Consider the following 24,929-nt stretch of genomic DNA (forward strand, 5'->3'; position numbering starts at 1 on the left):
GAGGTCGCAGCGCAAAATAATCTATAGTGTAAAAAATAACGTGAATAAGTGAGTGAATGCTAAAACTGGCTAGTAGGCATCAAACAACAATGAACACATGGCAGCATGTCAATACAAAATGGAGTCCGGACTTCGGTCAACATAACGAGGAAACACGATCTAAAGGGGAAGCATTAATGTTTTCAGTAAATGCTTAATCACATTCTGCTTTAATTTACAACAGACGACCCTTTCAGCATTTACTGAAGACATCCGGCTTCCAAGAATAATCATCATATATATCAATTATCATCATTCCTTTAACCTCTTTAGCTAGACCCTTTTGGCGAGCAACATCGGCAATAGCTTTCTTATCTGGAATGCAGAATGAAATGCATACGGAACAGCACAATGGTCCACATTGAATACACATACAGAAAAGGAACAGAACTGCTATAATAATGCAGAGACCAGTTAAGACCTTCCATCCCCAGGCAGTAACCAATGCCCAAAACCATCCAGAAAAGGACCAAGTGCCGTTTTCTGTGTGGATTTCAGCTGCTATTTTATGCAGCTTGTTAATGGCGTTATAAACGGATGGCGTATGATCAGGGATGAACACACAGCAGCTACTTCCAATAATTTTACAGGCTCCACCTCGATCAGCTAGCATTACATCTAATACCATACGATTCTGCAATGCAACAATCCTAGTTATTTGTAACTCTTCCGTAAGATTCCCAAGAGCAGCAGCAGTCTGATTGGTCACAGCTTCTACCACTCTTGTTAATCTTCGGATTTTCCTACTATTCAAAGCGGCTCCAACAAAGAAAAACAGCCCTAAGTTGAAATCAATATACTGTTGCAAGCTGGTATCGGTCTGATCCACATCATCAATTGATAGAGTACGTTTATACCTGTTTACAGTCACATTATTCAACAATTTCAAATCCTTATGATATGACGCGGGTGCTAGGAATACAGGAGGTAATAGGAATGATACATAGCATACCCCAGACCACCCAGCCGGCAAACGGTAATAACCTTTATTTCCACATACAAAGTAAGTATTATGGGACGCTAGGAAGGTACTGTTGTTCAGCCCGTCAATATTCAATACGGTTATGCAATCACTGACACCAACAGGGATAAAACCCACACTCTGGACACACAGGTCCGCTTGAGCTTGTGCTACTTGGATTACAAATTTGTCCTTCCCCACAGTGTCTCTGGTGTTCGTGAAGATATAGGGAATGGATTCATTGTCCTGTCGGGACTCTTCCCATTCCCAAATTGTCCCATTTGCTTGTGGATATCCATTTTTGTCCTGATGACATTCTTTATTGAGTCTGAAAAGCAATCGTCCCACTGTCGGTTTCCGAGTGGCAAACAGCAAAGTGTACCATGCTCTACAAGAGCCATTATGAGAGAAAGGAAGTGGTATGAATGGCGTTCCTCCTTTCTTCTGATGGGCTGGCATCATCCCACATATCCAACAGTTCGTAGCATTCGTAGCAACGTGGGTGTGATGCAGCATCTGAATGAAAGTGTTATTCAAATAGGATTGTCGATGCTTCAACTCTTGATATGGCAATGTATAAAAGTAGTGCTCCGCAGGCACTGGAGTTGTCAACACAAGTGTTTTCCGAGCAGGAGTTACCTCCTCCACAAACCATGTGGTTATCCCAACAACAGCTACTGTTAGCATGAACCCCAACGCACAAAGGATTTTCTTCTTCTCCATGTCAAAAGAAACAATACCCTGATATCTTCCTGAAACTAAAAAGTCTGTCAGAACTCTTCCCCTTGGGCAGCGGTTGATTTCTTCACCAGCGGGCCAAGACGGGTGTCACTACACTAATGCAGGGCTGATCCCCCCCCCTTGCCTCATCGGCTCTCCGTTTCACTAACCCAAGGGCCGTTCTGACAGTATGTCCCGGCACTGGAAACCTTACTTCCTTGGTCGAAGATGATATCGCCTTCCTCCAGAAGTCGTGTGGTCCGGAAAGAGCTCCTCAGTGTCATTCTGCTTCGCAGCACGGCCTGTCTCTGCTGCTAGGATTTCTCGTTGATTGGTCAGCACGGCAGACTCCACCAATCCGGGCGGTACCTTTCGGCAGTGCAAGGAATGGATCCAATTCTTTCGGTTCGAGACTCGCACAGCCGTCCTCGTTGCAAGGAGGACTTGTTCAGGTCCTACCCATCTCGGCTCCAAACTGTTCGTTCTGTCGAAGACTTTCACCATAACATGATCTCCAGGCCGGAGACCATGTCCTTCGCCGGTAGACCGATCAGGGAGCGCCTCTCGGACCTGTTGATGAATAGAAACCAAGTTATCCGTTAACTGTGCCAGATAATCGCTCATCATTACACAAGGTACATCATACACAGCCTTAGGCCTTGGTGGACCCCAAATGTTCATTGGGCGTCCGAATACTATTTCGTATGGCGTAAGGCCGGTTCGAGAGTGTGGCACTGACCTAATTGACAATAACGCCAGCGGCAGGGCGTCTGGCCAAGTCAAAGACGTTGAAGCTTGGATTTTGGCGATCTTAAGCTTCAGGGTACCATTATATTTCTCGACTAGTCCTGCAGACTGAGGGTGGAACACGGCATGAAACTTCTGAGTGATGCCTAGGCCCTTCAAGACATACTTTATAACATCCGCTACAAAGTGAGGGCCATTATCACTCCACAGAAGTCTACAAACGCCATATCGGGGGAAAAACTCTTTTAGCAGTAGCTTCGCCGTGGTCATTGCAGTATTGTCTTTCGTAGGGTACGCCTCAACCCATTTACTGAAAGCGCAAACCACTACTAGAACATACTTCAAATTGTTACAGCGCTCAAGCTGGATGTAATCCATCTGCAGAACCTCAAAGGGTGCAGTGGGTGTCGCAAATCCTCCTGCTGGAGTTCGAGTGCCTTTCCCTGGGTTATACTTCAGACAGATCATACAGGTCTGCACCACCCTCTTTGCCGTGCTAGCAATCTCTGGATGCTCCCAGACTTGGGTAAGCAATTTCACAATTGCGGAAGCTCCAACATGTGCTAGCCCATGTGCCATCTGAACCATAGGTTGTACGAAAGCCGTGGGTAACTTCCATCTATCCATCTGTTTATTTCTCCAACAACCCTCATCATCCAACTCTCCCTCGCTAGCCCATTTCTCCCGCTCTTCATCAGAAGCGGTCCTTTGCATTTCTCGCACTTCCTCCTTCGCATCACGCCATCTCTCCACCTGTGATTTTACTACATACATGGCAGTAGCGCCGGGCTGCATCGCAGTCTCTCGTGCTACTCGGTCTGCTAACGCATTCCCTTTCCCAACTTTATCAACTACTTTCCTATGGGCGCTACACTTAACAATGGCAATTTTCTTTGGGTATGTCAATGCAGTTAAAAGATTATGAACTAACTCTCCATGCATTATCTGTACTCCATGTGACGTTAAAAACCCTCTCTCCTTCCAGAGTAGGCCGAAGTCATGCGCTACTCCGAAGGCATAGCGGCTATCTGTATAAACATTCACACATAATCCTGTACTGAGCTCACATGCTCGTGTTAATGCTATCAGTTCCGCTGCTTGAGCTGATTTCTGTGGTATGCGTGCTGTCTCCACTATCGTGTGTAATGTGGTAATTGCATACGCTGCTGAAGTCGTACCATCTGGTAGCTTCAGGCATGATCCGTCTACCCACAACTCTCCATCTACATCTGAAAAGGGCGTATCCTGGAGATCAATACGACCCTTTGTTTGTTCCTCAGTCACAAGAATACAATCATGCGCTTTCTGCGCCTCAGGCTGGGTCTCGGGGTATGGCAACAATGTGGCCGGGTTTAATGTCACGCACCTTTTCAACGTAATATGAGGAGCCAAAAGCGTCAGCTCATATCCCGTTAAGCGGGCGCTGGTCAAATGCTGCGTCTTTGTTTGATTAAGCAGGGCATCCACAGCATGGGGAACTAACACCAACAATTTATGGGACAACACAATTCCTTCACTTTGGCGTATTGACACAGCTGTCGCCGCTACCGAGCGAAAACACCCTGGTAATGCTCGGGCGACAGGATCAAGCACAGCCGAAAAGTATGCACAAGGGCGCTGCTTGTCGCCGTGCATCTGCACTAAAACTGACAACGCACATCCATCTTTCTCATGCACATACAACGAAAAGGGTTTTGCATAATCAGGGGTCCCTAACACTGGTGCTGAACAAAGGGCCTGTCGCAGTTGCTGAAAAGCAGCATCACACTCATCTGACCAAGGGATTGGGATAGGCGTATCCTTTGTCAAAAGGGCTAACAATGGCTTAGCTATGTGAAACCCCAATATCCACTGTCTACAAAAAGAAACAAGGCCCAAAAATGCACGCACATCCTTCTGCGTGGATGGTCTCGGTGTGTCCAAAATTACTTGGATACGATCTGGTGTGAGTGCACGTCCCTCCTTAGACAAAAGGTGACCTAAATAAGTCACCTTTGGTCTACAGAATTGCAATTTCTTCCTGGATACTTTATGATTGTGGGATGCTAAAAAGGAAAGTAGGGATAACGTGCTCTTTTCACACAACTCCAGGGTGTCAGCCGCCAACAAGATGTCGTCGACATATTGAATGAGGGCGACCCCCTCGAGCAAAACAAAGGAATCCAATTGTCGTTTCAAAGCCTGACTGTAAATACTAGGGCTTTCTGTATAGCCTTGGGGAATTCTACAAAAACGATAAGATCTATTGTTTAATGTGAATCCAAAAAGAAATCGGCTATCAGGGTGAATGGGAATAGAAAAGAAGGCATTTTTCAAATCAATCACTGAGAACATGGTCGCCGTAGGCGGGACCAAGGTAAGCAACGTCGTGATATCAGAAACCACCGGGTACTGAGGTATCACGATCTTGTTTACCTCCCTCAAATCAATTATGAACCGATAGACCTTCGCATCCGTGTCCTTTTTCAAAATTGGGAGAATCGGACTGTTACAGATATTATAGGGAACTTCTTCCACTACCCCTACTGCTATCAAGTCTTGCACAATCTGTATGAGAGCCTCCTCGCCCTCCTGGGAAATACGATACTGCGGGAGGCGTGGTAGCACCGCCCCCTCCTGGACACTAATGTGGACCGGAGGAATCACCATTTGTCCCACATCTGTGTCCGAAGTTGCCCATAAAGCTCGGGGGAGGGTAGCCAACAACGCATCCTCTGATATCGTACACATCCGCCCAGACCGGGGGTAGTTGTCATTCAAGATCACCCTCACACCCTCAGGGGAGCAGCGGATTGTAGCCCTAAAGTACTTTAACATATCAAGGCCCATAATGTTATCCGGTGTATACGGAGCAAGCAGAAACGGACAGGGCGCAGAAAAAGAATCAACCTTAAATGTAAGGGGCTGTGAAAGAGGGCTTCGGGAAAGTGTACCGTCAAACCCTACCGATGTAACCACTGAGCCGGATGGGGGAGCCCCCGGAACCAAGTACCTAGACAATGCACTACGAGTCGCTCCTGTATCTACTAGGAACTGATCAGTAGAACCTAAAACCTCAGCCGATACATAAGGACCCGTCTGATCGACCGGCACCTCAACTGATTCAGACCCCCATCCAACGCATTCCTATGCATGTTGAGAATCGTGATATCCCGATCGATCGATGTCCGATACATGATACTGGTGCTGGCGATCGAAAACATTTGAGCTATCTCGGTGCTGCCCAGCAGTATCGAAACGGGCATTATCATTAGAATTCCCTCTAAAGTTCGAGAAACCCCCTCTACCTCTCGGACCACCCGGAGTATGCCCCTGACGGGAAGCGCGCAACACTGGGCAATCCCTGGCCCAATGGCCCAATTGCTTGCAATACGCACACTGGTTCCTATTCAAATCAGATCGGCCCGGAGGGGGACCATAAGATCCGCCCCTTCCTCTATTATTACCCCGTCGGGGCGGGCCATATACTTGTGCTAACATCACCTTAGTCTTGAGGTCTTTCGATTTCTTCTCTTCCTGGCCCTTCGCCTCGTGCTCCTGACGCTCATAATACTGAGCGATAGTCAGAAGGGCCGTCGGCGTCGCGGAGGACCAGGAACTCTCGCTCGCTTTTAACCGGGCCGCAACTGCTGGTAGCAGATTAGCCACATATTTGTCCGCGAAAAGGTGGCGGCCCGTGTCGTCAGTAAGCGACTGGCCACTAAAATCATGAAACGTCTCCTCAAAGCGCGTAAAGAAGTCCGCAACTGACTCGTCAACTTTCTGCTTACATGCAGCTAACATATTCCAGTCAATCTTTTTAGGGGGGATAATCGTCTTCAACTTAGTCACAATAGCAGCGGGGAGATCTAAAATATTCTGGGGTGGTTTCTGTGCAGGCTTCCGTTCCCTATCCTCATCCTCAAGGTCAGACCACCGGGCCTTAAAGGCAACCGCATCATCTACCTTTCGGACAGAGCGCCACGTATCCGGCGGTAGGATAAGGCCAAAGAACAGGTCTATATCCGCTAAGGTCATAATGCAAGAATTCAAGGCCCCCTCAACTTCTTCATAGAAGGCCGCTGGATTCTTGCGGGGGTCAGGCAACGCATTCTTTAGTGCCATAACATCGGCCCTATGCCATGGAGTGTAAACCCAGTTATATACAAAATATCCCCTTGCATCGGCGGAGTTAATATCCGAGCTAGTCCCTGCTCCCTTAGGAGGAACATACAAAGGCGCCGCCTCTCGCATTGGTTTAGCATGCACTATGTTATCCTTATCTGACTGGGAGGCGGATGGGTGGCCCCCTGCTGCAGACGAATCCGACTGCTTCTCCTCCTCCGTTTGTTGACGTGCTCTCTCTCTAAGGGCCAGCACCTCGTCCCGCAAAGCGAACAGCCGCCGAGCCGCCTCAGGAGCCTTAGGGGGAGAAAAAACACCATTACGTAATGCTCCGGCATCCGAAGACACTTCGTCAGGCTCAAGGACACTAGAATATTTTCGGAAAGCAGCAATTACTTCATCCGCGAAATGAGACAGAAAATACACCCTCTCTCTATCTTGCCACGACCCCCAAGTATGGAACAAGTCCTCCTTAGATATCTTGCCCTTAAGGGCACGGAGGGAAAGTTTCCGAAGCTCAGCCATATGCTCGGCCGATAACATGGACCGTGTGTCTACCTTACCCGGAGCCGGGCCAGAATCTTGCGGCCGCGGAGCAGATGCGCCAACATAAGGGGGCGGAGAGCGATCTAGTAAATAAAAATCATCATCAGGATTATTAAGGACAGGATAAAGTGGCTGACGAACAACATATTGACCCGAGACCTGTAGCCTACGCTCTTTCTCTTGTCTGTCCGTTTGCTCTTTGTCCTCCCGACGCTTCGCTTCCTGCGCTCGCACATGATCATTCTTCCGTTGCTCTTTATCAAACAGCGCTTTCTCACGTTTCTCTCGCTCACGCACTTCCTTCACCCATAATCGCACACACTCAAACATATCCTGACGAGCACGTCGCTTACACATACACTGTTCCACATACTCAATCTTACGTATATCAAACGATCCATACAAAGGCCATCGCAACTCAGGATCCTTCCTCGTGTATTTCCTCCATAGCGTGCTGTACATTATGGAAGAAAGACCATGCTTCACATACATATCCCTATTAGGAGTCCCCTCCGGGGGAGCTGGAGCAGATTCCTCGAGGTTCAACCGGTTACCAAAACAGCAGCACCACTTACGGAGTGCGCTAAAAGCAGGCATGCTAGGAATAATGCAAAATATGCAATATTATAAGGAAAAATGGCACTTAATCGTTGCGCCGTTCAAAGTTTACACAGCTCCGGAGAAATCTCTCCACATTACCTGCCTATATGTGTTGCAACGCATATATTTTCACAAAGACAAATTCAAAATATGACTAGTCATCATCAATCAAACTCAAATAGCCAGACCCAGGCTTCAAAAACTCGGAGCAAGTACCGTACAACGGTTCTTACCAATCAAGAGTCCAGGTTCCAACTGCCAAGCTCCACAATCGCCCAAACGGCTCTCACGGCAGGACCGACAGAAGAGGTCTCAGTCGATGACCGGCGCCACCCAGACGGTCAGCTCGGAAGGGAAGGAAGAAAAACCTCGGGATGCCAGGGCTAAGACGCCGCTGGCAGTGATCACGTCCCCGGCCAAACTCCTCACCTTCGTCGCGACCAGTCCTTCGAGCATCCGAGTCGCCGATGAGCCCCACGTTGGGCGCCAATTGATGAATACAGGCCCCAGCTAGGCCCGCAAGGCACAAGGGTTCGCTCTCCTGTAACGGAATCTATAAGGAAGTTGGCACGGAAACTGCAAAGTACAAAAACAGCATTTATTAACCCTTAAGGGTGGTCCTACAATCCACACAACACTCTTCAGTATTGCATGGAGTAGCACAAAGAACATTCGTACACAGTCCCCTTTTATACACAACAGAGGGGCTCATAGTGGGTGGATACAACGTGAGGCCGAAGAACATTACCGTTTATGGTCATTCTCGATACTGAATCAATACATGGGCGGAGCTAACACACTCTTTGAGCCCGCGAAAACACATGGTCAAGCAAAGCTAATTATAACAGATGTGGTCAAGTCTGGGCATGCGCCAGATGGACAAGAGGGAGCTATTTATAAACTGTTACTAGGCAGATTACAAGAGCAACTAACACAGAGGTCGGACTCTCCTCGTGGTGAACACATGGCAGCATGTCAATACAAAATGGAGTCCGGACTTCGGTCAACATAACGAGGAAACACGATCTAAAGGGGAAGCATTAATGTTTTCAGTAAATGCTTAATCACATTCTGCTTTAATTTACAACAAGATGTTGCATCATATCTTGAATATTTAACAGACGATAAGAAGCAAGAGGGATGAAAGATTCTTCTTGAAGGTGAAAGATCCTGAGATTATTGATGTATCCATTGACAGTGTTTCTCTTACTTTCAGACAATTGGCAGGAGCGGCAGTTCTCCGTCATCGGGGTTGCCTAAAATGTATTGTTTTCTGCCCTGAGGTTCAGAGCGAGATTCTGGACATGCCGTTTGATGGCGATGCGCTTTTTGGGAAGCACATTGATGAGGCTTTACAGGCTATTAAAGCGAATAAAGCAAACACAAGGAGATGATGGACGGAGCGCTGAAACTTTTCAGACACTCACCCCCAGTCACAGATCTGAGGTTGAATCCATCATCATTCTTTAGCTCACTTCGCCACCCCAGTTCAGACACAGCTATATGTAAGTCAGTCTTGCCCTGTGACTCATGGGAACAGTCCAGCCCGAACTGCCAAGCCATGTCTAAAGCGGATACCCATACCGCTAAATCTTTAGAGAGACAATACAGAAATACACCCTTTCATGGAGCGTGTGGGAGAGGATCTTACTTGTTTCGTGGAAATTACCAGAAACACCAACCACAAGCCTATCAATGTTACCACTATGGGTACCAGCAGAACAGTTATATCAAGCAACACCGTCTGCTGCATATTAAAAACAGCCCAGGAGAAAACCAGCTAACCAATCTAGAGACCATGCTAGGAAACAGTGACAACACCCTGATGCAGCACGTGCTTGTTTGCATTTCGATCAGTGGAGTCTCATTACAACGGAGAAATGGGTCCTAGACATTGTAAAGTATGGCCATACTCTAGAGTTTGTGACTGCTCCAACTTCTCATCCACCTCTAAGATGGCTTCCATGTTGTTAAGGAAGGAAGCATGTGTTATGGTTCAAAAAGAGGCCATAGAAAAAGTTCCTTGTTTTCAGCGGTCAAAGGGTTTTTATTCCCGCTTCTTTCTGATCAACAAAGTCGGGGAATGGAGACCCGTTCTGAATCTCAGAAATCTAAACGAGTATCTGCAGAAAAAGTCATTCCACATGGTCATGCTTCAGGAAATACTTCAGCTCCTCAATCACATGGATTTCATGACCACTCTGGATTTACAAGATGCATATTTCCATTTTCCGATACATCCCAGACATCGAAAGTTCCTTTGTGTCACTGTAGCAGGTGCTCATTATCAATCCAAAGTCCTCCCGTTTGGTCTCCGCTCAGCCCCATGAGTGTCCACCCAGTGCCTAGCTCCTGTTGCTGCTCGCCTGATACTTGAAGGTCTTCAACTGTTCTCTTATCGCGACGACCTGCTAGTAAAGGCACCGTTTTATCAGCAGGCTTAAAGACAACTTCTTTGGTGGCAATTCTCCAAGAATCTCTCGACGGGGCTAACTTTCTGTTCTCAGCTACAGAATTTCATCCTTACCACAGACTCCTGGCGGGGGGGGGTGTGTGTATCTTCAGGATCTTTGAATAAGAGGCAGTCGGTCCAAATCGCTTGCCAAGATGCAAATCAACTTTCAGTAGTTGTGGGCCACTTTCCTAGCCCTACAGGCATTATTCTCAAGGAATGTATTAAACCAACAGCAAAATTGTGCTCATAAGATCATCTAAGGGCAGATCCCTTTAAAGGACGTAATCACTCACTCACCAAAGGTGACATGCTTCATCATAGGGATTCTCCTCCCAAAGGAAACACCTAGTTCCTTTGAGGGCTACAACCCCCTCACTGTGAGGGAGGAGCTCAGGGATGTTTTATAGGAGTATATAGGGTATCCTAAACCCACCTATGATGAGTCTAACGTGTGAGTGAGGTCGCAGCGCAAAATAATCTATAGTGTAAAAAATAACGTGAATAAGTGAGTGAATGCTAAAACTGGCTAGTAGGCATCAAACAACAATTTTAATCAAAGTATGCCTGCTGTCAGGATTAAAAAAGCAGTGCACCAGCGGTATGGATTCAAACCGCTATGGTGGGATGATAATTGGTCGACATGTTTCAGCCATAATGATCCTTAATCGGATCAGGCTTTCATCAGGACCTAAAAGGATAATGCTGCTGCTCTCAAAAAGTGAGATCTTTGAATCTTTGAATCACCACTATGCCATGGTGTATGAATTATGACTTCGGTGTCCAGCACTGTCCGTTTATGGCCAGCTATAAGCTACATTTAAATTGAGACACTTTGGACAGATTAACATTGGGCACATAAGGTAGCGAGTGTATACAACCCCTCCAGTGAAGTAGTATTCTATTGTACTCAAAAAAACATGTCTGAAAACCTGTAGAATCACTTGGTGTAAGTAAATGCTACCTTAATTCATGGATTTCATTGGTCATTGCATCCTATGTACTACCATTGTACCGGGGCAACCTTTATTAGGGGTGGTTGTTTTTAAGATACTGCGTTCTATGCTGGAAATCTGTGTTTTTATAGTTTACTAGCTTCATTTACTTTAAACAGGCCCGATTTGTGCTTCGTTGTGACCGTGCTGGCTCAAGTTTGTAGCATATTCATTCTGGATGGGTTTACTATGCCATCTGTTTATACAATCAAGCATATGCTCATCATCTTTAGTCGGGCCCAAAGGAGCGGTGTCTCTCAAGTTGGTGGGTCATGTCCTCTCTGCCTGGTGTAAACACATTTCAGCTATGATGAGATCTATTAAACTTTTCATAACCCTTCCAAGAGCCAACACGTAAAGGTTAGGTAAGCAACGTGAAGCGCTTGCGATGTACTAGAAGAGCAACCTGCCGCTAACTGATTATCTTTATTACCTAAGCCACAATGCTGCATGTACAGGAACCTTTTGTCATATTTGTAGTAGTAGTAGTAGTTCAAGCAGTGACTTAGGAAGGCCAAAATAGAATGCACTATGACAATTCAGCTAGGTTACTGCACCAGCTTCCACCCCAAGAGACTGGTTTTTTGGAGAAAAGCACTGGGATACCAGCTTTTTCTTAACTTGGATGGTAAAAGTAGTCTGACAACCAGGTTTGCTTCTTAAGGAACCTGGAAGACATTATTATCCAGAATGACCCCCCAAGGTTCTTCACATTGTCGGCCAGTTGAAAGTATAGCCCAAAAATGTTTGGCGGTGTAGATCTAAATTTAGTTGATGATCTTATCTCCATCTTGAAGCTGTTCTCTGTAAAGATTTGTCATCCAAGGTTGAACACTGAGCAGTACCTGTTAAAGTTCCCTGCTGTGGATAGTATGCAGGGAAAATCTGATATATCTTGGTGTAATGTGTGTAGCATTGGACAGACACTGAATGTCCAATAAAAAGATCAAAAGGCGGATGCACACTTATATTGAACAAGGCTAGTGAGAGTAATGATAGAACTCACAGCTTCTTACTAAAGGGCAATCCCATTGTGTCTTTCGCTATGGTTTGCACCAAGGACGGAAAACCATAATTGTGTAATGCAAGGCCAGAATATGGTGGACAAGCAGGCAGTCGGGATGGCATGGACCACTGTTTGCAAGATGGCCTCTAAGTAAGCAGCCTGCACCCTCGGTGATACACCAAGAACCCTAGCAATGTGTTTTCTGTATCAAAACTAGTATTTAACGAGACTTGGAGGGTCATAATGATGTTGGTGAAGAAAGGCCGGCTGCTGTTTTATGTTTCCATGAGCCAGTATAGGGAGTGTGGTAATTGGGTGATATTCTGACAGCTCAATAGTGACCGGGTGGGTCTTTTATTAGGATGAGGACTAATAAGATCCATTTTAGCGAATGAGGATCAGAATCTTCAGACTAATATTATGTCTGTTGATTGCCACAAACTGGACGGGCAAGCTGCCTAAACAACCAAGCAGACATTGGATCTCTTAAAATGTCTGCATGTTCAGTTCCAACATACTGCACCAGGCATACCTGACTCCTAAAACGATTATACCAAATATGTCTGACCACAAGCTCTGATTGCCCTAGATGCTCCCTACCAGACTCGGATCTACAGCATATGTTGTGAGAATACCCTCTAGTGTTCACCTATTGAAAATAGATGCACACCACACTGGCATCTATAGTTGATTGGGTGGGAGTAGATACTTGGAGGGATCCTTACTGGGACTGTATCGATGTTCTAACAGACTTGTGGCAAAGACTAGATTTTTGGATCTTGCTCTGCTGTGTTGGCTAAGCGTTCCACAATCAGGAAGTGAAAGGCTTCCTACCTACAGGGGCAATCGGCCTGGCACACAACAATACTGAATCTGCTGAAGCCAAATTGAATGCATTGCGTAGGGAAGAGGCCAGAGGACTTTGAAGGTACCTCATGGCATGTATTTTTCTCTTTCAAGGAGGCCATTGGGGATAATACACTTCTTCCTTGAAGTCCATCCTCATTTTCTTTAGGTTATTTAGACACCGAAAATACCATACCCAACCTGACCTTTCTCTGCTTATGTATTTTTCTCCATATATTTCAGTGTGGAGTATGAACCAGCCTTGCATTGGTTTTTTTTTTGTTTCTTTCTGGTAGTTAATGCTCTGAATACCATACTACAAATTGCCGAATATGCATGCTGATGTGGTTGTGTTTACCCTGTTTCAACTGTATTCTGAATTTATACTGTTACCATTTCATGTTTACATTAAAGAGTATCAATTGCTCGTGAAAACATGTTTGTTAAATCTGTAGGTTTTAAGAGGCATATGAAGGTGATCACCTAATCTGAGGAAATGGGCTTTGCGGGGGGAGGGGAGACCAACGATTTACAGATGAGCTTGACACAGGAGCCACTCTGACAGCCACTGTCCTTTTGTGAATCCCAGCCAGTGAAAATCCTTGGATTATTATAAAGGTCTCTGGAGTGAGCCATTAAAGAGACGTGGTGGAATTGGTCCAAAGAAGTAAAGTGAAAATGGCAGGAGTTTTTCCTCCAAATTTTTTTCCGTCCACAATCTGATTGCCCTGGTGCTCATTTTTTTCCCCCTGTAAACGAGGCCTCTTCAATTGTTTCATTGAATGCTATATGTTCAAACTTAATAGTAGGAAGCACATGTTTAAACTATTTAATCTCTTAAATTTCTCTTTCTTACAAGAGTTAGTTTTGGAGTAAATCCGGATGGTTTGTGGTGTTCTTTTAGCAAGATTTCAAAGTGCTGTCCAAATGATTGAAAACTTCTTTAAAATGGAAACTTTTAATTCTCCAGTTTTTCTAGGATAGGTCAAAACGGAGTTGCATGTGTTGCACCCCTCCGAGTTGTGGTCCTTCGACAGACAAAGGTTATACAACTTTAACAAACCTAAACCAGTGATGTGCAGTTTTATAAGCGGTATTACCTTGCCATTTATAGTGTCACGGGGCCAGTTTCTAATATTGATATTTTACGCTGATTTTATATAGGTTATTAGAACATTGGAATGTGGAGCACTCAATGGCAGACAATAGAGTGCTCTAAGCTTCTACGGGCCGGTAAAGACCCGCAGAGCAACATTCCAATGTTGTTTAAACAAAGGCACCTCGGAGCCCGAGCGCTCCGAGAGGCCTTTGCTTAATTTGTTAGAACATTCTGCCCTCTAGTGGCAGAATGTTCTAATAGCCTTCGGCTCGGGCCTTTAACGCTGAAGTGGACCTTTAATAGCCGGTATAGCCCGCTACGGCGGGCTACAAGGATATATTAGAACATTGGAATGTTGAGCGCTCCATTGTAGGCAATGGAGTGCTCTGAGCTTCTAATGGCTGGTAGGAGCCTGGAGCATCAACATTACAATGTATGTTCACAGCATTAGCTGTGGACAAAGGCCTCATGGATCCCGGGGGGATTTCAACCCCCTCGGGCTCTGAGAGGCCTTTGTTGTACAAATTAGTACATTCTGCCCTCTAGAGGCGGAATGTTCTAATAGCCTTAGAGCCCTCAGTAGCGGACTCTACTGGCCATTAAAAGCCCGCTCCATTGTTTAAGGCCTTTGCCTCGGTCTTTTAACGCTAGAGCTACCCTTTAATGACGGGTAGAGCATGCTACGGTGGGCTCTAAGGCTATAGTAGCAATCGGGCCTTAATGAGCATGCACCTGGAAGGGCCCTTCATTCGAGTAAGTTGCAAACGTTTCAAGGATTTCATCCCAGCCTGCAGGAATTAGTATTTTCCTCAATCCCTTTATTTCCTGTTTAATAAGCAACACGGATTCTGCTTCTTGCTTTTTCTTTACTTCTTGCTGTCGTTTCTTGATGGGTTTAGCTACTAAACCTGCAAGGACCAGAAACCTGCTAGTTGGCTTGACTTTAGAGGTATGCGCAAACGCCCCCAACAAACCACAGTTTGCCCTCAGGAGGGTTTGACATGCCTTGGTTATTGTCAAGTAATTGTTGATTTCTAGCCTGTGTTATGTAGTGTCAAGGCATTCATAAAACCTCTGCCAATAGCAGGCATGGACTCTGCTACAGCGAGGGCATTTATATGAAGTAGTTGGGTAAATTGTTTGTGTAAGACATCAGGTGTGATATATGCTCTGAGTTATAAGAGAAACTTGGGATGTTGGTGCTATGTTCCATCTTCCACCTTTATCAAAAGTGGATCATCTTATAGTTGCTCATCACGATTGGCTTCTCGATGTTGTATCTATTTTCATTGTTTCTTTCTTCTCGTCAGTGACTATCACCCATACGAGGTTGAAAATGAAAAAATAATAGAGGATTTTAGGGATGCCGTAAAAAGGTGAAAAGACCAGACTCATTCCAAAACCTGTCAGCTGGCATAGTGCATGTTAAATAGCATAAATAAAATAATTTTGGATTTAGAACAATGCTAACAGAGTAAAGTAATTTATCAATTGCCAAATACAAAATAGATGCCTTGGAGAGTATACACAAGAACACTGGACACGTTTTTCTCATTTGAGCTCTGTCCTGCAAAATAAGTAAAAAATAGAAAATGCATTTTTACTAGTTAAAGTAATCTGTTTATTGCACTTGTCCCACAACCTTTTTTTTTTTTTAATCACAGAAAAATAGAGTACTGCAACTACGGTGTCCCGGGGGAAGAATGTGTCTAAAAAAAATGAATAAATATAAACCATAATCCATTCGCTTAGTGTCTAGCTTTTAGAAACGGGATAAATAAAATCAAAAGATCGCAACTTACAGAATTATCATTGGATTCCTAGGAAGGCAGTGTTTAGCAAATACCCATATAAACAGACTACAGCCAAGAGCTCCTTCTGTTAGAATGTCAACAAGTTAAAGAACACAAGTCAACTGTTATGACCACTGGAATGAGCTTCTAGAGCTAGGTACACGGTGAAAGAATTGTGTGGCCATTTGAACATACCATTCATAACGATACTTACCAAAAGAAGTAGTTGCCTTCATTGCTGCTGTTTGCCAGTATTTTCCTTAGTGAAAGCTAGTGTAACAGTCCATCACATTAACTCAATGTTGGCTCAAATTACTTTTCTTTTTCATGCTACTACTAATCTTTTATAGTATATTCTCGAAGATTTGCTAGTTATGTATAGGCATGAATAGATAATTTAGTTTTTCCCAAAATGTTACTGCAGTCTGACTGATGTTGGTGTTCGAAAGGTATAATTTTATCTAGGAAATGTAGACAGACAGCCACTGTCAATCTCTAATGACAAATCCTGGATCGACTTGTTTTTAATACGTACATTTCATTATGTCCTGCTTGTGTTTTTCTCTAATGCCAAATTTTATTTTACAGATTATGTTTTCTTTGAAAATTCTTCAAGTAACCCATACTTGATACGAAGAATAGAAGAGCTTAATAAGGTAGCTTTGCTTTATTCGTTTGGTTTCAATATGGTGTTTTGCCTGTTTGTTGCATGTTGTGGGACGGATCACTTCACGTTTCCAATAGTTCGCTTTTGAAGGTGCAACATCTAAAAGCAGTAAATCATCTTTCACCGGTTGTTAAGGGCATTTGTTAGTTCCTAGTCAGACCAGCATGTGGCGTAATTATCATATCTATATTACGGCAATGCAACTTGAAACTAAGTCAAAGTGAAGGTGGCGAGAAACTGAGTTAATTCTACTAGGTGTACACACATCCTAGTCTGTTAATATCGGTTAATATCTGGATAAAAGATGCGTGCCAACCATAAAACACATAACACATCATATTCAATAATTTAGGGTTACTAATTTGCCTAAAGCATAGTAATCACAATATTTGTTTTCCAAATATTCAGTGGTGAGTTACTTACAATCCTCATCGTTGAAATTGGAGAGGGATCCTCAACCACTCCAAAATGGGCAATGAGAAACTAATTCTGGCTTTCTTTGCCCTGTTATCCTCTTATCTTCTACCCTGTGGTGCTGACTCTTCAGTTATGTCATCCTCTAGAAAAGAGGGCTGTAGGCCTAGCATTGCAAGAATACTATTTTTCAGGTAGGTAACCCTTTGGAGGAGAGGGCAATCTTTTTATACATATAGGGCTTAAAACTTTATTACACTATCCATCCTCCCAACGTACTGGATGCTGTGCTGTCTGTCCAGTAATAAAACTATACATATAATTGATAATCGCCCTTTATTTGTTAATCCATAGCGTGTACATGACCAGGATGATGTAAATAAAACTGTGTTGAGGATAATTTGCATAAGTGATTTGCTGTAGCTATACACAACTTTGAACAACATTTTAAGGCCATTCCTAAGCTAAGTTGGGCCACTGCATTCCTCGAGTCTTGAATCCTGTGTACAGGTTTGCCTTACTATCCAGCTATCCCTACGAGAACCTATAGAGCCTAGAGTGGTTAAATCCACAAACTGTTGTCATTTGTTAGGGAACATACTAAAATAAGCCTGCTAAAATAAAAACCAGGTATAAAATGAATTTTCATTCCAATTAACTCCTATGTTTAGTCAAATCTGAATCGAATGCTGCTCATTTTCCTGGGTTTTATTTTTTTATTGTTTTACTACATACACTGAATACATCTCTTTGAAGATAGTCCCAATACATTCATGAGTACTTCTCGATTCTTCACAGGCTTACTCCAATAAATGCATAACTCTTTGTTGACTGAGTTATTAATTTAGTTTTTTTAGTGGTAGTTTCAGTATGTTCAGCTAATGGTGTCTAGCATTAAACAATACACCCCCAGCAGCTGTATTAATAAACAATACAGGTATATCAAATTAGTACTTGGCATTCTAACAAATCAATCAACTGCAATTTGCCCGACTGTATTTTTTGTCTAACTTTGAAAGAAAAAGAGCTACTTGCTGGTATTTGATTTATCCAGTACTCTTGACAAACGTTTGATGTCCCCTAGTACACACTTGCAACGCTTAGCTCCATAGATGTAAATGAAAGCATCCTCCACAGCACGTGCCATGCAATTGTATTATTTCCTCTAAACTTTACATTACCTAGCCATGTGATTGTCCAAAAATCAACAATGCAAAACACTTATTCTCAAGTCCAAGCAGTCCCTTAAATCAATGCACCAACACCTTTGCATTGTAGTCCTGATAAGTTCTGAATTTAGAGCTTCTTGTCAAGTTCAAACTCTCATTCAGGTCTTCGGTGTGAGACCCCAATCTGAAAATTCACTTCCACTCTTTGCAATGCGGTATTTGTCTTCTATTTCTATCGCTCAGTTTGATCCTACATTTTTCATAATTGGCCAATTTAGAGAATTTAGATGATGGTTTATTAGAAACCAAGTATGGCAAAATCCGATGTAACGTTTGTGCTTTTTAATGCAAATCTTTTCATCTCAATGTATCATCTGTTAAAGATCTTGTGGCTTCTCTGTAACCTTCACATTATCATTACTAGCTGGCTTGTTCCTAGTCACATCGTTGGTAGTCTCCTGACCTCCTTTTCTCCAGCACTGAGAACTTTATCTACCTACAGTGACATCATCAAGCCAGCTCGGAAGAAACGCATAGACAAAAACATGAATGAATACTTCTGCTTGAGGCTTTACTTAATCTTGCTAAAACTAAGACCATAGCCAGAGTACTTCTTGAACAAACACATATGTTTTTAAACACGGTTTTTATGTAGGGCCAGTCTACATCTCTAATCTCTTCTTGAGTCTCACATTACTGTTAAAAAGTCTACTTGAATTTGAAAAAAGTTGTTTTCCTCGTCTTGGACAATCTACTATGACAGTTGCCTTGCATTTGAAAGATAAGCAGTCCATACAATAACATTGCTCCTTCAGTGTATTTATGGAATCGCAACTTTCTAGAGAACAACTTTTCAGAGAAAAGGTTTCCTATATCACATTCTAGTTCCTCAGATCGTTGTTTCAGCACTAAACAGACAGCCACATTCTTGCAGTTTGTTTTCGTCAGATACAATTTTTGAAAATTTGACTCCAAGCTAAAGAAGTGTTTAGAAATTAGTGTCTTTGTCAACTTTATAGTTACTGTTTCCGTTACGTACATTTTTTCACTGGGCTACACAACTTTCAATGTAGAGCGCCTTAGTGGACAATGAACTTGCTGAAGAGATCTACATCTAATTTGGAAGTCCTAACTGGGAACCCAAGCAAGGTTTAGTCTGCTTCTCATTGTGTGATTTAAAAGTATATGTATTAATGAGATTTCAAAGTATAGTATTATTGAGATGTGCAATAATCATGCTATGGCACTTAGATATGTGTACATGCTGTATGTGCGGAGTGTAATATGCTGTTCATTAGCAATGTTGGGTGTGGAGATGGGCCATGACACGGGAAAGGTGAAGTCTCGAGTGGGTGATGATGTCCCTCCTCCCTCAACAATGCTAATGGCTTATTACGCCCTGCACAAGTGCATCTGTGTTTTATTCCGTGGCTTTTTTTCATGCACATTTGTTTTAATGAAAGGGTTTTTAACCAAAAGCAAGGTTTGAGAACATAAATTTCAGCAATAAGGTAAATTCACATTAAAGAGGACTCCTGATTATTAATAATGTGGTTTCCTTGTGTAAAGGAATTTTTACAAGCAGCCTGTGTGGCAGTAAACAGTTTTTTAATGTCAGTTTTGCTAGACTGTGGTAATAAACTTGAATTTGACCTTTGAACTTTGGTAATGATTGTGCTTATGTTTATTAGTACAGTTGCTCTAAACATGTTCTATTGGACCACATTTATTTTTACTACCATGGCATGCTTGTACTGTATCTAGAGATTTGTGTGTATGTAAGCATATAAAGTCACTGGAAAAAAGCTACTGGGATGTTATGGTTGGGTTCATGTTTTACCTACACAAAACCATAGAAATTCGACAGTTGTAGTTACACTTATGATTATACTTACCTGAAGAAACTATAACTTATGCCGCACAGCAAAACAGCATTACGCGTTTTGATCCAAACGGAACTTAATCATATGCAAGAAAGAGGGTTGATGTCACCTGAATGTTATTTAAACAGATTAACAACACAAATGGAGGACTCCCGATATGCACATTGCTGTTGGAAAAAAGGTTTAGTACCTAATTTATGTCCGCCCATCAGACCAAAATAAAGCTCTTTCAAAACCGTACCCTCCAAAATATCATGCAAATGCTTTTCTTCTCGCGTTAATCCATTAAGCCATGTTGTGTAGTTACACTGCCGTTCGTGTCATAAGTACAGCGCAGGAACAACTGGAACATGGGAAGCTCTTCCCAGCAGTTGTGTTTTTTGAGCAATTTTTTTGTGCGAAATGCACACTTGTCTCAAAATTTGAGGCAGGCTTAAATTTCTGCAAAAATGTAGTGCAAAATAATGGATTCCTATTTTTCGGTCGAGCCTAGTGGCAGCACGCATGCTGCGAGGCATGCAGTAGTCGAATATGCTGTGGAAGCCTCGCCTTCTCTCCGCCCATATTTTTGATTGGCTGGTGTCATTGTTATTGGTAAATGCTGGTTTCCGATTGATAATGAGACTTGTTAGTCCCTCCTTGTTACCGCCCTGTCGCCATTTGTTACCTCCTATGAGGACTGGATCTTTTACTTGTGGCGTTAAACGGTCTCCTTCATAAGTCGGTAAGCACTATTTTTTTTAATTTTATTTGCAGCGCGGTCCGCTTTCACTTTAGCGGCCGCGCTTGTTTATTTAATTAAATTACCGCACAGGCTGAAAGGGAGCGTTTATAATCACGGATTTAACAAGCATTTGCTATGCACAGGTCTCGCATTTACGTGAGTTTGAGCCATTTACATTGCAAATAACAATGCCTTTTATTTTTGTTTTCGTTTTTAAAACATAAAGGCATTGTCATTTACAATGCCAATAGCTTAAACTCGCGTAAATGGAGACCTATTGCAAATGCTTGTTTATAATTGAGTAATTTCATTTTTTTTTTTTATTTCATGGAATTGCACTAAAGCAAATAATGCAAATTTTGCACATCCTTTGGTACAAGTCGGGATCCATGGCATGCCCTTTTTGTTAAGCCACTTTTCTTTATGCATAAGTTATTTGTAGCATGCTGGGGGTTACATGTGGCCTCACTGTAGCCACTGTAACTTTGCTGCTACTTGCTCTCTGCATTTCATGCCATTGTAGCAAAATTCTGACAGAGACTTATACCTGCAGATTCTTCACTTTTTGAATGGTGCCAGACTAGATCTGGAAACTTTTCAGCAGTATCACTGTGAGTTGGTAGGTCGCACCGTGCTGCTCCAAACTGATGCTGGTCTGCTCCGGAAATGACATCTGGAACTTAAAGGTGCCATTCCACATGCTGACGTTACTTTTTTTTTCTTTTGACGCCTCCTGATGCGGATCCCGAGTTATGCCTAGTCTTTGAGAAATTACCTTGATTTAAAAATGGCTTTTTACAGGACTCCTGCAAGCAAATGTCTGTGACACATCCTCATCAAATTTGCCTATGCTTCCCTGTTGTCGATGCCATGACTCAAATGCCTGCACTGACTACGCATCGATTCACCCGTAGGCCATACGAGACCATGATTAAAAGCATTACAGTGCCGAGCACCGGAAGACTCCTCGACGAGATTGGTCTAAGTCAAAAGTTCTTGTCCCGTTCGAGATCCAGAAGTCATGGGAGTCATTCAAGAGTTCAGTCTGTGTCTAGATCAAAGTCTTTGGGTAAGCTGAAGAAAGAATGCAAGAAATCCAACCTTGACTTGGCTCCTTCCCCCGAGAAGTTCCTTGGTCTGCATCATACTTTCGGTCTCGCTCCTGGAGTCGTTTGACCTTCGAGACGATCCCTCAACTTATTCCGCCACAACCTTGGTAATAACTCCACCACTAATTAAATCAGTTTTCCATAAGACTATGCCCAGACTCTTTGGATCCTTTTTGACTCCCTCTGATTCGCCCATGTACCCCACAGAGCTGAGAGGTTCTCCATCCAGGTTACCGCTGGTGGGTTCACCCTTGGCTCTGGCTGGATCCGCAGAGACCACAATGGGGCTCTCTCGAGCTATGGTGCATGGTCCATGCTAGTTCCCGGTAATTAGACGCTGATATGAACTCAGTCGACCTTGGAAGACGAGGTTTCAATTAGCTGCCATTGAGGCCCTACTTCCTCCACTTCATCTGCCTCCACAGAGATGAACGCACACTCGGCATTCCCAGTTTGGCATGGATTTGATAATTACTACAATGGGGGTGATGAGATTGGCCAACCATATCATGAGGAAAATTGGTATAATAACCTGCAGGAGACTAGTGGCCTTGATACCTCCAAGGAGTTGAAGCTCCTCTCACCACCTGGTCTTGCCACTTAGGAGAGTGTTTCTTATGCCATGGTGATGCGTAAGGTGGCTGAAGTACTTGAGCTCCGGCTCCCCACCTCGGAGGTCAAAACCATTGTTCTTACAGCCATCCTTCAGCTGGGGTAAATATTCACTGATCACCTTAGTTTTTAATGAGACCCTTACAAATACATTGTAGGGGGCAAGAGCCAAACCTTGAGCTGGCCCCCAGGTCAACTGCCACATTGCATGACGCCACCACCGTGCCCAGTTGACCCTGCATTTTTACCCCCACCAAAAGATTGGTGGCGCGGTGTGTGCTAGCAAAACTGTCCCCAACTACTGCCCCCCCTCCCCCCCCCCCAATAGGAAGTCCGAATGAATGGAGATGTTTGAAAAAAGGGTCGTCTTCTGTACTAGCTTGGCTTTTCAGTCTGTGAATGTATGCTTTCTCCAAGGGCACTGTTCACACGCCTTTTGGGATTTGGTGGCTCAAGTTCTCCCAGGTGTTTCTGAAGATCTCCAATAGGACCTTGCACAGGCTATACAGGATGGCTGTGATGCGGCCATGTTCATAATTTGTTGTGGCTTGGCCATTACCGATTCTATCAGACGAGCCATTGGGACCAATGTTGCCATTCGCAGCCTCTCTTCAACGAGGACCACCGGTTTTCCAGTCTATGTCCAGTTGTCCCTCATGGACATGCTGTTCAACTGGACTCATTTGACGCATCATCCCTACTGCTCCATCTGTGGGTTTGGCAGAGGTACCTCATACAGCCAACCATTCCAGCCTTCACAAGGCGCAGATCAGTTTTTTGGTCAAGGCCCTGGTGCCCACTGCCCCTACCGTCTAGATCAGGAATCTCCCAAAGTTGGTCCTGGAGGGCCAGATCCATGCCAGATTTTTAGCATATCCCCATTTAGATAAATGTAGTTATTACAAAAATCTATCATGGATCTGGCCCTTCAGGACCGACTTTGGAGAACCCTGAGCTAGGTCAGCAGGGGCTGCCCACTCTACTACCTCCCCGCAGCGCCACCTACCAAACCCCTTTAACATGCCCTTTGTGGAGCGTAACCACCCAGTGTGACAAAAGATCTGACTATTCTTGATGGGTTGGCAAGCCATAACATCAGATAGGTAGGTCCTGCATATTGTTCGGCAGGTATACGCCCTTCCTTCCATTATGTAGCTGCCACACCTTCCACCATCTCTCAAACCCTTCCCCCATGCCCACACCCCAGGACTCTCCATTTTGCTGTAGGAATTTTGTCCAAAGGGGCTATCGAGAGTGCCTGTGCCACAAATAGAATGTAGTTGTTCTTCCCACTACTTTGTGGTGCCCAAAAAGGATGAAAGCCGTTTGCCTATTTTTAGACCTGTGCGCTCTGTTTCCTCCAGAAGGAAAATTCTAAATTCTCACTCTGGCCCAGGTCTTGTCTGCCCTCTAACTTGGATTCTGGACTGAATACCTATTTCCATACACCCGTCCTACAGGCTCATCTTCGATACCTCCGGTCCATAGTGGAGCAGGGCCATTTTCAGTTCACTGTGCTCCCCTTTGGTCTCACCAATGACCCTCGGGTGTTCGCGAAAGTGATGGGAGTGGTGTCAGCACACCTTTGGTGGTCAGTGGTGCCCACCTCGACGATTGCTTGGTGCAAGCCTGCCATCAACAGCTAATCGTTAACCAGCTCCAGACTATGGTGAGCCTCCTGTCATCTTTGCGTTCAATATGAACGTGCTGAAGTCCCACCTTACTCCGTCTCAAACACTACCAGTCATTGGAGCCATTCTGGACACAGGTTCTTTTGTGCCTTTCTTCTGGGAAGGAGAGTTCAGGACTTTAAGACTATGACACCGATCCTTTGGCCCCAGTCCTTGATTTCAGTATGGTCGACTCTGAGGCTGTTTGGTCTGATTGATTCCTGCATCCTGCTGGTTGAGCATGCTAGGTGTCATATGCAGACGATGCAGTGGGATTGGAAGTCTCAGTGGGCACAGCATCAAAGGTTCCTCTTTGACCACATTCAGATTCTGGAGAAGACTGCAAAAGATCTGCATTGGTGGGTACTGGGCTGCGATTGAGTCAGCGGCAGACCACCCCCCCCTTTCCCATACAGAGCTGACAGTGGTGACCAATGCATCTCGCCCATCTGGGAGAGGTGAAGATCAGAGGCCTCTGGGCTCTGGTGGAGTTCTAGCTCCATATCAACCTTCTGGATGTTAAGCCTTCCATGCATCCATTAAGAGGAGTCTGGTACAGGTGATCATGGACAGCACACCACAGTGTGGTACTGCAACAAACAGGGTGGGTGGGGTCACAAGGCCCTGTGCCTCTGGAAATGGCTGGGCCACCAAGGAATTTTACTGGGGATAAACCTCCTGACCGGATCATTGAGTGCTAGGGCGGATGAGCTCCGCTGTCGGCGGCTAGCGGATCACGAGTGGCAGTTACACCCGGAGATGGCTTAAGGTCT

The 24,929-nt window shown here is 44.3% G+C and overlaps 1 protein-coding gene across 4 annotated transcripts in view; it reads left to right on the forward strand.

Moving 5' to 3' along the window:
• The window catches only part of MTA1 (metastasis associated 1), an 842,399-nt gene that overhangs the window by 59,432 nt on the left and 758,038 nt on the right, over positions 1 to 24,929 (forward strand). For all 4 annotated transcript variants that reach the window (XM_085627173.1, XM_085627175.1, XM_085627174.1 and 1 more), the window contains exon 2: positions 16,497 to 16,564. In XM_085627173.1, coding sequence (XP_085483299.1) covers positions 16,497 to 16,564 — 68 coding nt within the window. The remainder of the gene's footprint in view (positions 1 to 16,496; positions 16,565 to 24,929) is intronic.

Source organism: Triturus cristatus, chromosome 9 (genome assembly GCF_964204655.1).
Source record: "Triturus cristatus chromosome 9, aTriCri1.1, whole genome shotgun sequence".
NCBI classification, from domain to species: Eukaryota; Metazoa; Chordata; class Amphibia; order Caudata; family Salamandridae; genus Triturus; species Triturus cristatus.